Source organism: Urocitellus parryii, chromosome 6 (assembly GCF_045843805.1).
Source record: "Urocitellus parryii isolate mUroPar1 chromosome 6, mUroPar1.hap1, whole genome shotgun sequence".
Lineage (NCBI taxonomy): Eukaryota > Metazoa > Chordata > Mammalia > Rodentia > Sciuridae > Urocitellus > Urocitellus parryii.
The window spans coordinates 79,340,118-79,354,865 of NC_135536.1; the positions used below are offsets into that span (position 1 = coordinate 79,340,118).

Consider the following 14,748-nt stretch of genomic DNA (forward strand, 5'->3'; position numbering starts at 1 on the left):
ACAAATGTTCTCTTTTTAGAGTTCTGAGGAAACTCCATACTTTTTTTCCATAGAAGCTGTGGTAATTTACATTCTAAGTGTGTCATTTTTTTAAGAGAGAGAGAAGAGAGAGAGAGAGAGAGAGAGAGAGAGAGAGAGAGAGTTTTTTAATATTTATTTTTCAGTTTTCGGTGGACACATCTTTTATTTTTTTTTATGTGGTTCTGAGGATCAAACCCAGAGCCCTGCGCATGCCAGGGGAGCGCGTTACCACTTGAGCCACATCCCCAGCCCCTAAGTGTATCATTTTTGACCTTAGTTACTTATAATAATAGTAGAGAATGGCTTCAGTAAATGTGTTCTGATTCATACTTATAAGGAGAGGGAAAAACTTATCTTTCACAATCCCTTAGCAGTTCTGTTTCAGCTCATTGGTGATAAATGCTCCATAAAATATTTTTAACATACATTAACATACATGGCCTCACTGAGTAATTACATTTTGTTCAATATATATATATATTGTTCATTATATATATATATATATATATATATATATATATATATATATATATAAAATCAACAATACATGTGTTTGTATACATGTTTACATACATACATCCTTTTTCTATTATGTATATTTTATTTGCTGGTCTTAACCTTAGCTGATGTAAGAAATTAATTGCATGTGTATCTGAAGCCTTGGAAAAGAGTGTAATCTTTTAAATTAATTAAATAAATATTCTTAGAGATAACAGATTGAGAAGCCACCAAAAAAAAAAAAAAAAACCGCTAGGAATGGACATCTTCCCTAGTTTGAAGCTGTCTTTCACACCAAACTTACAGTATTCATCACCCTTCTATGCTTCATGCCTCTATCACTTAGGAATAAGTGAAAACTTTCTTTCTGTAACCCAAAGCCCCATTCACTCTTCTCTCCTACTGACCCACAGTGTGAGCCTTATACTTTGTGATGATCAGCCCTCTAATTTTTTACCTCAAACACATTTACTCTCATCTGGATTCTCTATTCATATTGTTTCCTCCAAAGTCAATGTGGTAACCTTCATATCTTGTGTAATATGGAATAACAATACCCTCAATATATTTTTATTTGTACAGTATAGGTAATGTGTTCCTCTCAGGAGGCTACAGGGCAAAGTCTTGGTCATAAAAGTATTCAGAGAAAAATAATGAATTTCATATTTATACCCCAAACCTATCCTGAGACAGGAAGGTCATCAGTGGAAGGACCACTCCTCTAAAATGAGAGTTCACCTTTTTAGTTATGACCATTTCACAATGAAATGAGAAATGCAAGGAAACTGGGCCACCAGTGCTAAGAGGCACTCTTAGTGAATTTCTACCAAAGCAAGTTTGGCAACAGTGGTCAGAGGACACGGAGCATTTGGCTGTGACATTTCTTTGAAGTCCAAAGTTTTATCTTAAAAAAAAATGGCAAATTGTACTTTCTAATTCCTAACATATAAAATTATTTTTCTGAGTAAAATTAGCCCTTCAGAAAGACATTTCATTGGGGACTCTGTGTATCCTGTGGCACAATAATCCATCCCCTGTTTGAGAAACATGAGCTTAAGGAGACCACAGGGTCTCTCCCCAAGTTGATGTAGCATGCTGTTTTTAATAATCCCCATAGATCAAGTTATTGAAGAATATCAATGAAACCCCAGGCAACAAAGAAGAAAGTCCCTATGGACAACATGGAAAATTACAGGCTCACTGGAAGAGAGACCTGTGAATTCTCAACAGTGGCAAACATGAGGCATAAGTAGGACCAGCACAGAATCTCTACACAGTGAAAAATAGGCCCCTAGGATCTTAGGGTACAAGGCAAGTAAAATTAGTCATGCAAGAAGCTCTCACGCTGGACCTCCACCTTAGAGCCAGGAAAGGCGAGATCTCTGTGCCCTCCGTGCAGATGTCCTTCAGGATCATCTCGGAGAGATTTGTGGTATTAGGGGAAAAATAAAATTCCTCAGAGTGTTTAGATCACCATGGAATTCACGCACTCTAAAAATCAGTGCGCTGAGTGTTCACAAAGTCATTCCAGGTCTTCCCCCTCTTGGGAAATGGCTTAGGCACTCAGAAAGTTTCTAATTTTGTAGAGAAGTTGAGCAAAATGGTATGGAAATAGTTCTATCCACTGAGACTGGAATAACATGGTGTGTTTTGTTTTATTTTGTTTTGTTTTTGTCTACTCTCAGTTCTATCTTCTTTAACCATTCCATTACTCATCTGCACCTGGAAAGAGTGACATTAAAAAAGAAAAGAAAAAGTCAAATTCATGTGTATGAAGGCTAAGATTTCATATAGAGTTTAATGATGGATATATTAGGAAATGCATCTTACAAGTACATTGAACTTATCTGTGAAATTCATTTATCATGCTTTCCCTGCTACTAAAAGTTTTTCTACAAGTTTGTTTGTTGTTTCTAATATCAGCAAAAGTAGTCTGTATCTTGAACACATAAACTAAGTCCTGTGCATTTAGTTTTAGAGTCAAAGTCTATGAATCTAAGTTCAGAATCCTTGCTGATGCTGCTACATTCAATGGTAAGTAGCTGCTCTCTGCTCTCTCCTCTGGTTGAGAAGTTTCTTGCCTGGAAAGATGGAAAATGTGTACAGTTCCTATAGTGGGGAATCATTCTTTCATGGAACCTCACTAAAACGACCTCCAATGAAGGCTTGTTTAGTTCTTAATAATCATCCTAGTTGAAAAATCAAAAGTCATTTATCCTCATCTTTCAGTTTCCTTCTTATCTTGGTTTCTGGTCCACCAGATCACAACCTGCTTTAACATGATCAGCTCAACAGGGAGGTTGTGCTGCCTCTAGATGGGTTTCATAGTTCACTTAATATATTACTAATTTATTGAGCCTGCAACAGCTGCATAATTGTAAACATATTTATTTATTTACTTAATGTGATTTCAATAACAGGAGAGGTTTTTTTAATTTACATTCAATGAGTACTATAAATTTTATATATAGATATGTGTATACACACACGCACACACACATATATAAAGAAGGTTTAAGTCTAACTCTTCTCATCAATCAAAAATGTTAATAGTTTCTTGTTAAAATTTTTTTGGCTATCACAATATGTTAAAAATACCATTGTACTCTTTTCTCTGAGTTGTTTTTGATTCTTAAAAATATATCTTCTTGGGCTGGGGCTGTAGATCAGTGGCAGAGTGCTTGCCTTGCATTTGTGAGGCACTGGGTTCAATCCTCAGCACCACATAAAATAAATAAATAAATATATATATATATATGTGTATATATATATATACATATATATATGTGTGTGTGTGTGTGTGTGTGTGTGTAGTAGAAGTAGAAGTAGTTGTAAATGGACAGCATGCCTTTGTTGTAGATCTATAGATAGATAGATATCTTCTTTGGTAATGATCTCCTAAGGAAACAAGGAAAATTTTTAGAATGTGAAGAAATTAATTTTTGAAACAACATGTTTGTCTTGTACTTTGTTACTTTGAATATTGAGGGGTTTTTTTAAATGAACTAAAACAAAATTTCCCAAATAATGGATTTTAAGGGAAAATTCTGGCAGCATTAATAGAAAAAGTTTTAAAAGAGAAACTCTTTTGTTATTGTAAATTTTTTTCTTCAGTACCTCTACGTTACATTTGTCTTCCAATGAAATGCCTCTTTTTAAATGTATGTGAATTATGATTAGTTACCATGTGAAATTAATCATCAGGGAATGACTAATAATGACTTCTTTGCTAAAATAAAATGATTAATTACCTAATTCTAAATGAGCTACAGCACCATATAAATCTCTTTAATTGGGTAAAACAAAATATATTTTTAAAATTCCATGTGTATATCCTCATTGGTTTTCTTCTAGTATTTTAAAAAACTGATTGAAGATGAATTTTCCTAATGGTAAAAGCTCCAGAAAAAATCTGAAATAATGTCAAAGCACAAGCCACTATAATTTGTAGTAAGCCTCAAATTCAAATCTTTTGAAAATGATGGCATAAACTGCCATCATACCTATAATCTCAGTAACTTGGGAAGCTGAGGCAGGAGGATCACAAGTTCAAGGCCAGCCTGGCAACTGAGCAAGACCTTGTCTCAAAATAGAAATTTTTAAAAAGGGCAGGAAAATGTAGCTCAGTGGTGGATAACCCTTGGTTTCAGTCTCTAGAACAAAAAAAAAAAAAAAAAAAAAAGAAGAAATGATGGCATACATGCATACATGTCCTCATATTTTGAAGTGAATAGCACTATATAATTGTCATGTATGAGTAGCTTTCACTGAAAAACAAACTACATATAAAACAAATCATTTTTACCTTTATTTCAAAATTTCTGTCTCCTGCCCACCCCAACACTGGAAATGAAAACCATGGCCTCGCACATGATAGGGTAGGCACTCTACCACTGAGCTAAGGAGGATGAAATTTAACTGAGTTTTGTCTAGTGCTACCAAAAATTCAAACAACCTAGAATTTATGGGAAAAAAATAATTAGGCCAAAGGGCACATTCAGAATAGGGCAGGATTTGTTTAAGACTTGTTTTAGAACAGCCAGTATATTTGCCTGCATGAGTCAAACTCCTTGTCTCAAGAAAAGCTTCAAGACATTTCAGCAGCAAAGTAAATCATTATTATCTGTCTATTTTCTCTCCAGAGTCAGGGAATCATGAATAAGTCAGAGAGAGCTACAGTGGCACATTTTATCCTATTGGGCTTTCCTGGTCCCTGGAAAATGCAGATCACCCTTTTCTCAGTGATTTTCTTGGTCTACATGTTGACTCTGACTGGGAACCTGGCCATCATTTGTGCGGTGTGGTGGGACCACCGACTCCATACTCCTATGTACATACTCCTAGCCAACTTCTCCTTCCTGGAAATCTGGTATGTGACTTGTACAGTACCCAACATGCTGGTCAACTTTCTTTGGGAAACTAAGACCATATCCTTCTCTGGCTGCTTCACTCAGTTCTACTTCTTCTTTTCCCTGGGCACAACTGAATGCTTCTTCCTCTGCATCATGGCTTATGATCGGTATCTGGCCATCTGCCGCCCACTGCACTATCCCTCCATCGTGACTGGCCAGCTCTGTAGTATTTTGGTGTCACTTTGTTGGCTCATTGGTTTCCTTGCATATTCTATTCCCATTTTCTTCATTTCTCAACTTCCTTTCTGTGGTGCCAACATCATTGATCACTTTCTGTGTGATGTGGAACCGCTGATGGCATTGTCCTGTGATCCAACACCCATTGTAGGCCATGTATTTCATTCTATGAGTTGTTTCATCATCATTCTCACCATTTTGTATATCCTTGGATCCTACACCCTGGTGCTCAGAGCTGTGCTGCAGGTTCCCTCTTCAGCTGGACGACAAAAGGCCTTCTCTACCTGTGGATCTCACTTGGTTGTGGTGTCTCTGTTCTATGGAACTATAATGGTGATGTATGTGAATCCCACATCTGACAACTCATTTGCTATTCATAAGATCATCACACTGATATACTCTGTGGGGACACCAGTCTTAAACCCTTTCATCTACAGCCTACGGAACAAGGACATGAAATGTGCCCTCCATCATGTCATCTGTGGTATGAGAATTATCCACAGCTCATGATAAGGTTTGAATAACCCAGTGACACTCTTTGCACAAGTTGAAGGCTAATTATAGCCATCAAAGTCCTTTTGTGTAAATCAAATTCACTATCTAATCATATTTTGATGAGCTTCCAGTTTCAGAAATGTGTTTCCAGGATCTCACACCAGGCAGAATGGCAGTCATCAAGAATAAAAACAATAAGAAATGCTGGAAAGGATTGGGGAAAAAGGAACACTTTTACATCACTGGTGGGACAACAGTATAAATTAGTACAGCCACTATGGAAATCAGTATGGAGGTTCCTCAAGAGACTAGGCATGGAATAACCATATGACCCACCTATGCTACTCCTCAATATTTATCCTAAAGAATAAAAGTCACCATACTATGGTGATTCAAGCACACCCATGTTTATAGAAGCATAATTCACACTAGCTAAACTATGGAACCATGCAAGTGTTCATCAACAGAAGGGTAAAGAAAATGTGGTATATATACACAATGGAGTTTAATTCAGCCATAAATAAAAATAAAATTATGTCACTTGCAGGACAATGGATGGAATTTGAGAATATTATATTAAGCAAAATAAGCCAAACTCAGAAGGTCAAGAGTCACAGTTTTACATGTGGAAGTCAGTAAGGAAAAAGGAAAATAAAGGTGAAGCAGAGTGGGAGGGTTAATGAAAATTGAAGAGAGTTCAGTAGAGTAGAGGAAAGGTATGGGGGAGGGAGGGAGGGAGGTAAAGGGGAAATACTGGGCAATGATATTGACCAAATTATATTGTATATTTTATACATGTACAAACATAAAACAACAAACCCCCCCATTATGTACAATTATAATGCATCAGCAAAAAAAAAAAAAATGTGTTCCAGGGGAAAAGATGAGCTCCAAACCTACAGAAAAAAATAACTTTTAAAAAATCTTAATTTCTTGGGCTGGGGATGTGGCTCAAGCATGCATGTGGCCCGGGTTCGATCCTCAGCACCACATACAAACAAAGATGTTGTGTCCGCCGAAAAACTGAAAAATAAATATTAAAAAATTCTCTCTCTCTCTCTCTCTCTCTCTCTCTCTCTCTCGCTCTGTCTCTCACTCTCTCTTTAAAAAAAATCTTAATTTCTACTTCCAGAAAGGGTCTGTCCACATAACTTTTTAAAGAGATAAATCAGTTATTTGTTTACAGATTGTCTATTGATTCTGTAATAAAACACATAACAACATGCCTGTTGTCCTGGATTCTTTTTTGGGGGGTGGGGTTACTGGGAATTGAACCCAGGGGCACTTTACCACTGAGTCACATCCCCAGTTCTTTTATTTTCTTTTTTATTTTGAGACAGGGTCCCCCTAAATTGATTAAAGTCTCGCCCGATTGCTGAGGTGTCTTTGTTTCCCAAACCACTGGAATTACAGATGTGCACCACCACACTCAACTGTCCTGAATTTTTGACAACACATCATTGTTGGATTCACTAAGTGTGACTTCAACTTCACAATTATTAGTTCATAATCCTCATCAACTGTGTATTAGGGGAGGCTGGAAATCAGGCTGAATCCATGAGTGAGAATAACTTCAGTGAGAGTTGTGGATAGGAAATTCCTCTCAATGAAGTGACAGGCACATCAAGAGGACCACTCAGAGGGTTTGGCCTTGTCCCCTGGAGTTGATAGACACCTGGACTGTCCCTGATTCATATCTGAAAAAAAAAAAGTGCTGATTGTGAAAGAGTTGGCTCTGAAAGCAGAGCCCGAGTGATGCACACAGCAAGAGCAAACTCTATTTCCACGATATATAGAATGCCCTCATCTGACCTCATTAGACCCCATGGAAGATAACTTGGGCCATCTTGAAAGGGATTCCACCAAAAAGCACCACTCAGAGAAGTAAAGCAATCCCAAAAGTGAGTTCACAGGGAGTAAGTAGGTCACCAGAAAACAGGATGAAAGAAGTTGTAAGTAGCCAGTCAGTGAAAAAACATTGGGGAGCCCCCTCCCCCCTTCCCACCATGTATGTGCGTGTGTTTGTGTGTGTGTGTGTGTGTGTGTGTGTGTGTGTGTGTGTATCCATACCTACACCAGTAAAGGAATAGCCTTTTGGCCTTGACTTCTCAACTTCTCCCCAACCTTGAACTTAGAGTAACTGGAAGCATCATAGTAATATAGGGAGAAAGAATAAAAGATCAGAGGGAACAAAATAAACTAAGCTTAGATTAAACCCAATCTGGAGAAGTTTTAACTTGAATTTAAAAATTAAAATTCTGATTTTAGACTATACTGGACTTTACAATATCTGGATGAGAAGATCATGTATTGATACTAAACAAAGTCATAAAAGCTATTATACTGGCCAAAGGTATTAGCCATAGGTGGAGTTAAATAGATCATCAGGAAGTGTTTAAAATTGACATGTTGGGAAGAAAAATAAAGTTCCTTTAAGGTTATACCCTAAGTTTAAATTGTGCAATAAGACAGTTAACAGATGTAAATGTTGAAACATTGCTATAGCCTAGAAGAAAAAGGAAAGCTCTTGCCTGACAGACCAAGAGGTATCTCCTTGAAAATCCCCCGGGGTGATTAAGAACCTTATGCTTCAGAATGGGCAGAGGGGCCTAAAAAAGGTGGGAAACGGAATCAGAAAATCTGCTTAGTATCGTCCATGTCCCACACTAGCAATGGAATTGGGATCACTCTGAATGGTTTGGGCTGGCGGCGAAAAGACCACATGGACACGGAAGCAATTTTTCACAAATCGGAGGTTGCTGTCGCCTCTGTGACCTCAAGGTCCTCTTCCACACTGGAAGGCAAGAGAGTGAGTGCACCTGGAACCCTTTTATTTATAGGGAAAAGGCATTTTATATAAAATTCTAACCAAATAAGTCAGGAGATAAGGTTTCAAAAGGTGTTGCCCAATCCCACTGGGTAACGCTCAAGTACTGAGCTGAAGCACTTCATTGAGAGCGAAGGTAAAGGCCACTTGCTTTGCACAGCACGTGGGTAGAAATGCCAGTCCAATATCCCCTTTATTTAAGGCTGAGAGGGGATGCTTAGCTCATGGGCAGGGCGGCACCCCACAGCTTAGGATGGTGCCAAAGACAAACTTGAACTCCCATCTCAATTTTTCTTTAAACCAGCCCTAATAGTTCAGTGATCCAGCAGAATTCATTAGCTCAGAGGGATAGAAAGTGTTTTTTATAAAACTCAATGAATCATAGTATCCTATTGCTGCAACTTACTAGATGTTGAATTTGTAATTGTGTCTAGCAAACACCTGCTCTTTCATTAATATTCAACACAGATATCACTTCTGGAAAGCCTTTTTCACATCACCAAACTGTTCCATGTGTCATCTAGGTGTCATAAGAGACTTAAGCGTGTCTTATGTGTCTGTGTCTCTTTCCCTAGACTATAAACCATTTGAAGAAAGATAGTATCTTATTTTTTTAGTCCTAACAATAGCAAAGTGCTTGACTCAGAATAACATGGGAAAGGAACAGTTTGTAAAACTGTGTCAGTGGGCCAGTTCTTGAACCAATCCTCCCAGGAAGTAAATATGGATTTGTCATAAAATCATTAACTGTTTAGAATTTTAATACTTATGAAACATATGTTTTAAATCCACACATGGATATGAATCTTTACTGTAAAATAATGCATGCTTATCATAAAATTTTCAAACAACACAGATAGTATAAAATTAAAGGCAAAAGTACTCACCCTCCCTCCACAATCCCTCTGCCCACAAGTAACAGAATTAATACTGATGTAAATTATTATGCATATATATGCATGTAAATGCATAACCACATATGGTTTTATTAGAACCAATTGAACTAATTCAGAATTCTATATCATCAGAATACCCACCCTTGGAAATATTTGGTCTCCTACTCTTCTCCAATCTGAAATTCTTTCTAATCCAAGGGAATGAAATCCTGGTCTCATAACATTTGCCACTGCTGCCTTCTGGAAGTTAGTTCTCTTAACTTTTTTTGAGTCATTAATATAAGCTACCTGATTTTCTTATCCCCCACTACTCATTAAAGGAGTCCATCCTCTGTCTTGTGTGTGGAGCCTTGCAACTTAAAATACTAGAGCTTCATCTGGAAATTAGTCAAAAATTCCAAATCTCAGGTAATACTCCAGAGTTTTGGAATAAGAATCTGCAGCATAACACAATCCTCCAGGTGATTCATATGCACATTAAAGTTGGAGAATCACTTGTCACTTGGAGAAGTACAAAAAATACTGATGCCTGGGCTCACATGAGAGATTCCGATTTGTCTACCATAAATCCTGGATATCAAGAGTTTTCCCCAGTGGTGCTAAGATGAGAAGACAAGGCTGAAAATCACTGATCTAGACCATTGCTACTTAGTATAGCCTGGTGAACTAGCAAAGTCAACATTACCTAAAAGCTTGTCAAAAAATTAGACTCTCGTGTCTCAACTAAGACTTCCTGTAGTGTGAAGAGTGTCACTGAACATCAATTTCACATTCAATCTCAACTTCTATGAGATAGATCAACATTTTCAGATTCCACATGAGTAAGATCATACAGTACTTGTGTTTCTGTCCCTATTTCACTTAATACAATGATCTCTAGTTCTATCGATGTTGTTGCCAATGGACTTAATCTTCAAGTAACCAAGAGAATATAGAGTTCTGTTTAAGTTGAAGTATTTTAAGCTAGAGAGGAAAGGTTTTCTCACAAACATCTCAGTATTAGAACTGTAGTCATACATAAAACTACCATTGATCCCCTCGAAAGTGATTCCTTAATGAAATTCAATCTCTTTCCAATAGAAAGCCTCCTAAAATTTATCTGGTATTTCCCCTGGATCTTCTCTTTCCTTAACACTAGCCTATATACTAGAGTTAATATAGAGAGAAACAAGGCAAGTCCCAAAGGTTAAAAATAGAATGCACTCCAGGGGAAGAAGGAAAGCCTCAGAGATCACTTGGGGAGGTACCCAGGGGTGTTTTACAGTAATTCCTGAAATGAAACAGATTTAATATCCTTCACATGTCAAATGATTCTGCAGACTCCTGAAAAACAAGTCTCTGGAGCTTCCAGAAATGAAGTGCAATGAACCATATACAATGCCTGGTGTTACCTGGACTTTTTCTCATAGAGCCAGGGAGGAGATGCTTGATGCTGAGGTGATGTTCAAATCCACCATACCCACCCCTCTCTCCAAGCTGATCCAGGAAAGCCGTCTGCATGTGTGAGAGAAAAAGACTGAGGGACCCTATTACAACCCCTTCTGTAGTGCATTAGAGTGCCTTTTACTTTATCAGTCTGGAGAAGTTCAAAGGAGGTAATGTAATAGTGTAATATAAAAGTTCCATATGTGAATACAGGACACACACTCATTGAATGAAAAGTTACACCCCATGGCTGAGTCACACTTGTAAAATGAGGAGTTAGAACGGATCATTATACAGTTTCTTTCAATTCTATGATTTCATAGCTAAGATTATGAGATAATCTTTCAGAAAACAATCTCATTTTTCAGGAATAATCAAGTGACATGTTTCTTCTCTCAGGCTACCTATGAAGAGAACATACTAAGTGAGGGTCATTTGGAAGAAGGCTATCTATGTAAGCTACCATACTTGCAGTAGGTGGACTGGTGGGTTGATAAGTTCATTGTTTTCTTGCACTGGAGAGGAAAATATTTAAAAAAAAAACTGTTTCCCTAGGATTGTAGGCCAGATAATGATTTATGAATCTCAAAAACATGAGAAACATTATGTTTATGGCATAAAAATGATGAAGATTTTAGTCTACTAGCCTCACTGTTTCCAGAAAGTAATTTTGGTAATTTTAGAGTATGGGATTATGTAGAAGTTTGTTGACTCAGTTCATTATAATCAATGTGAAAACTCTGGAATTGATTACTCAGGCTTTTCCTTTAAACTCTCCTCCTCTTTGATTATTTCATTAAGTAGCTACACTTTTCCCAGAGACGTGAGGAAAAAGAATAATAAACGTTGCTGCTGATAAATCTCTTACAAGGTGTGGTGGTAGAAAAGATGAAATGTGATGTGAAGTTGTCAGTGTACAAGGGATGGCATCCAGAACTGTTAGTCACATTAAGCAGGCACATCCCATTTCTCAGAACAAATGACAGGAGTCTCAGACCTCATAATTCTCATTTCTGGTTTAAATCTATAAGCCTAGACTGGTCCCTGACCTCAAGCAGAAAAAATGAATCACCTGTTGAGCAGCTAAGTCAAGGAATATGTTAAACAAATGTATTTGAATTCACCAATAATTGGAAAGCTGGATAACATTAGAGCTTGGATGCTCAAAACTTCCCTTTTTGTGCTTCCTTTAAAACTATAAACAAGGGACTAGTGATATTGAAGTGGATCATATATGAGCCTTCCTTCAAATTCTGTGTTTTTTAATTGTCTTTGAAATTCTTTTCTCTTGCATTCCTGGAGAAGTTACTGACCTCCAATACACAAGACAAGAAATCTGAAATTAACAAAAGCTCAATATTGAAACTACCATATTTTTAAAAACTCTTAATGGGTTCATTTTAAATACTAACCAGTTACAAGATTGGTTTAAACATAAGTATTTATAAATTTTACTTGTTCAATTCTTAAATACATAAGTCCTTTGCTATCCAAGTATTTCAAAATGTCCCTTTTCTTTCTTTCAGTAAAATTAATTCCAACAGATAAAATTGTAGCTAAAATTAATTCCAACAGATAAAATTGTAGCTGAAACCCCATTGATCTCAGATTCTTTTAGGGAAAAAAAAACTTTATTTTTATCATCCAGAATGCTTACTAAATAAACTAAACCCTTGTATCAACAACATAATTTCCTTTGTTACATCTAAGTGGGATTTGAAAATGATAAGTAAGATAGTCTTGTTTTTTTTTGTTTGTTTTCTTTTTTTGTTGTTTTTGTTTTTGTTTTGCATAGTGTGTATAAAAAAAACACTTAACCTCTCTGTGCCTTGGTTTTCTCATCGTTAAATGAGGATAAGAATATTACTTTTTTCATAGGCTTGTTGTGAGGATTAAATGAAAAAAACATTAAAATGAACATATAATAGGTAAAGATATTTGAAAAATAATACTTATTCTTTGAAGTAAAGATATTTGATAGAATAAGGATTTTTTAGGTGTTATTCAACTGGCTAAAGTGAAATTTAAAAATAAAACCCTTAAAGGAAAATTTAAGAGCAGCTCTCAGTGGTGGGTATAATAATGTCTATGACAATTCAGTTGGTTAGACTGTTCTGAAAGGCCAATGTCCTATTGTGAGTTTTATTTCCATGTGGTGGTGTACTGATTTCTTGTTACCAAAGGTCTAGTTTGGGCTGACTAAGATAAAATGGAAGATTGTGTGCATGAGGACTCATAATCAACATTGGAAAAACAAATCAAAAGCTGAAAAGCTCTTGTTAAAACTCCAAGGGGGAATAAAAAGAAATCTATCTAATTGTACCACTGGTATATAAAATCCTAGTTGCATTGGATTATAGAGAAATAATACTGAGATTTATAACCAAATTTCAAGTATGATAGGATTTGTTTCCAGTTGGTCTCAGAATATTCATATAGTTTCCTGTATGCTCAAGTTTCCTCCTCAGTAAAGAGATTTTAAGTCCAAGAGACAGGTTGAAAGCAAGGAAATCTGGATTAAACTCATGTCTTTCTTCTTCATAGATTTAGGTCCCATGAACAGATCAGCATCACATACTGTGACCGAGTTTGTTCTCCTGGGATTTCCTGGTTGCTGGAAGATACAAATTTTCCTCTTTTCGTTGTTTTTGATGATATATATCTTGACTTTGCTGGGAAATGGCGCCATCATCTGTGCAGTTAGATGCGACCCACGGCTACACACCCCGATGTACTTTCTGCTGGGAAATTTTGCCTTCCTTGAGATCTGGTATGTTTCTTCCACTGTTCCTAACATGCTAGCCAACATTCTCTCCAAGACCAAGGCCATCTCATTTTCTGGGTGTTTCCTCCAGTTCTATTTCTTCTTTTCACTGGGCACCACTGAATGTCTCTTCCTGGCAGTCATGGCTTATGACCGATACTTGGCCATCTGCCGTCCACTGCACTACCCTACCATCATGACTGGAAGGCTCTGTAGCACACTGGTATCTTTATGTTGGCTCATTGGATTTCTTGGATATCCAGTCCCCATTTTCTTCATCTCCCAACTCCCTTTCTGTGGCTCTAATATCATTGACCACTTCCTGTGTGACATGGACCCATTGATGGCTTTGTCCTGTGCCCCAGCTACCATTACTGAAACTATTTTTTATGCTCAGAGTTCCCTTGTCCTCTTTCTTACTATTATGTACATTTTTCTATCCTATACTCTGTTGCTCAGAGCTGTTTTTCAGGTCCCTTCTGCAGCTGGCCGACGAAAAGCCTTCTCTACTTGTGGTTCTCATTTAGTTGTGGTGTCTCTTTTCTATGGGACAGTCATGGTAATGTATGTGAGCCCTACATATGGCATCCCAACTTTGATGCAGAAGATTGTCACATTAGTATATTCAGTAATGACTCCCCTTTTTAATCCTTTGATCTATAGTCTTCGTAATAAGGACATGAAACTTGCCCTAAGAAATGTCTTGTTTGGAATGAGAATTGGTAAAAACTTATGAGTCAAGAATGCATAACCCAAGTTATAATGAAGATCGAGGTGGAGGTGTATTAGTTCTTTCAGTGCCACCTGGTCCTCAGTTTAAATAGTCAGAGATCATATATTTCACCTGGAATTGTGCCCAGTATAAATATATTTTTGGTACTAACTACTTAAACCTTACTGCACCAGTCTTCAACACCTAATGAAATTTGTTCAAGCCTGTCCTGATTGGAAAGATCAGACAGGATTGCTGAATAAGATAAAATGGATGATTTTGTGCATGAGGACTCAAAATCAACATTGAAAAAACAAATCAAAAGCTGAAAAGCTCTTGTTAAAACTCCAAGAAGGAATAAAAAGAAACCTATCTAATTGTACCACTGGTATATAAAATCCTAGTTGCGTTGGATTATAGAGAAATAATACTGAGATTTATAACCACAATAATTTCAAGTATGATAGGATTTGTTTCCAGTTGGAAACAAATGTGAAATGCTCTCCTACTAAGATGGCTGA

At 36.9% G+C, this 14,748-nt stretch overlaps 2 protein-coding genes across 3 annotated transcripts; both read left to right on the forward strand.

Annotated features, from left to right (window-relative positions):
* Positions 1–4,673: 4,673 nt before the first annotated feature.
* Positions 4,674–5,618, forward strand: LOC113199139 (olfactory receptor 11H7). Its single transcript, XM_026412025.2, has one exon. The coding sequence runs from the start codon at positions 4,674–4,676 to the stop codon at positions 5,616–5,618; it is 945 nt and encodes a 314-aa protein (XP_026267810.2).
* Positions 5,619–9,527: 3,909 nt separating this feature from the next.
* On the forward strand, positions 9,528–14,251 carry LOC113199131 (olfactory receptor 11H4). Of its 2 annotated transcripts, XM_026412019.2 has the most exons (2): positions 9,528–9,552; positions 13,320–14,251. In XM_026412019.2, exons 1-2 carry the CDS (start codon positions 9,528–9,530, stop codon positions 14,249–14,251), a joined length of 957 nt encoding a protein of 318 aa, XP_026267804.2. The 2 variants fall into 2 exon arrangements, with proteins under 2 accessions (XP_026267804.2, XP_026267803.2); XM_026412018.2 differs by lacking the exon at positions 9,528–9,552 and having other exon boundaries at positions 13,277–14,251.
* Positions 14,252–14,748: the final 497 nt, after the last annotated feature.

What these genes read in the sequence shown, in the direction of transcription:
- LOC113199131 (XM_026412018.2), top strand. Translation starts at nt 13,277, where the DNA reads ATGTCTTTCTTCTTCATAGATTTAGGTCCCATGAACAGATCAGCATCA.
- LOC113199139 (XM_026412025.2), top strand. Translation starts at nt 4,674, where the DNA reads ATGAATAAGTCAGAGAGAGCTACAGTGGCACATTTTATCCTATTGGGC.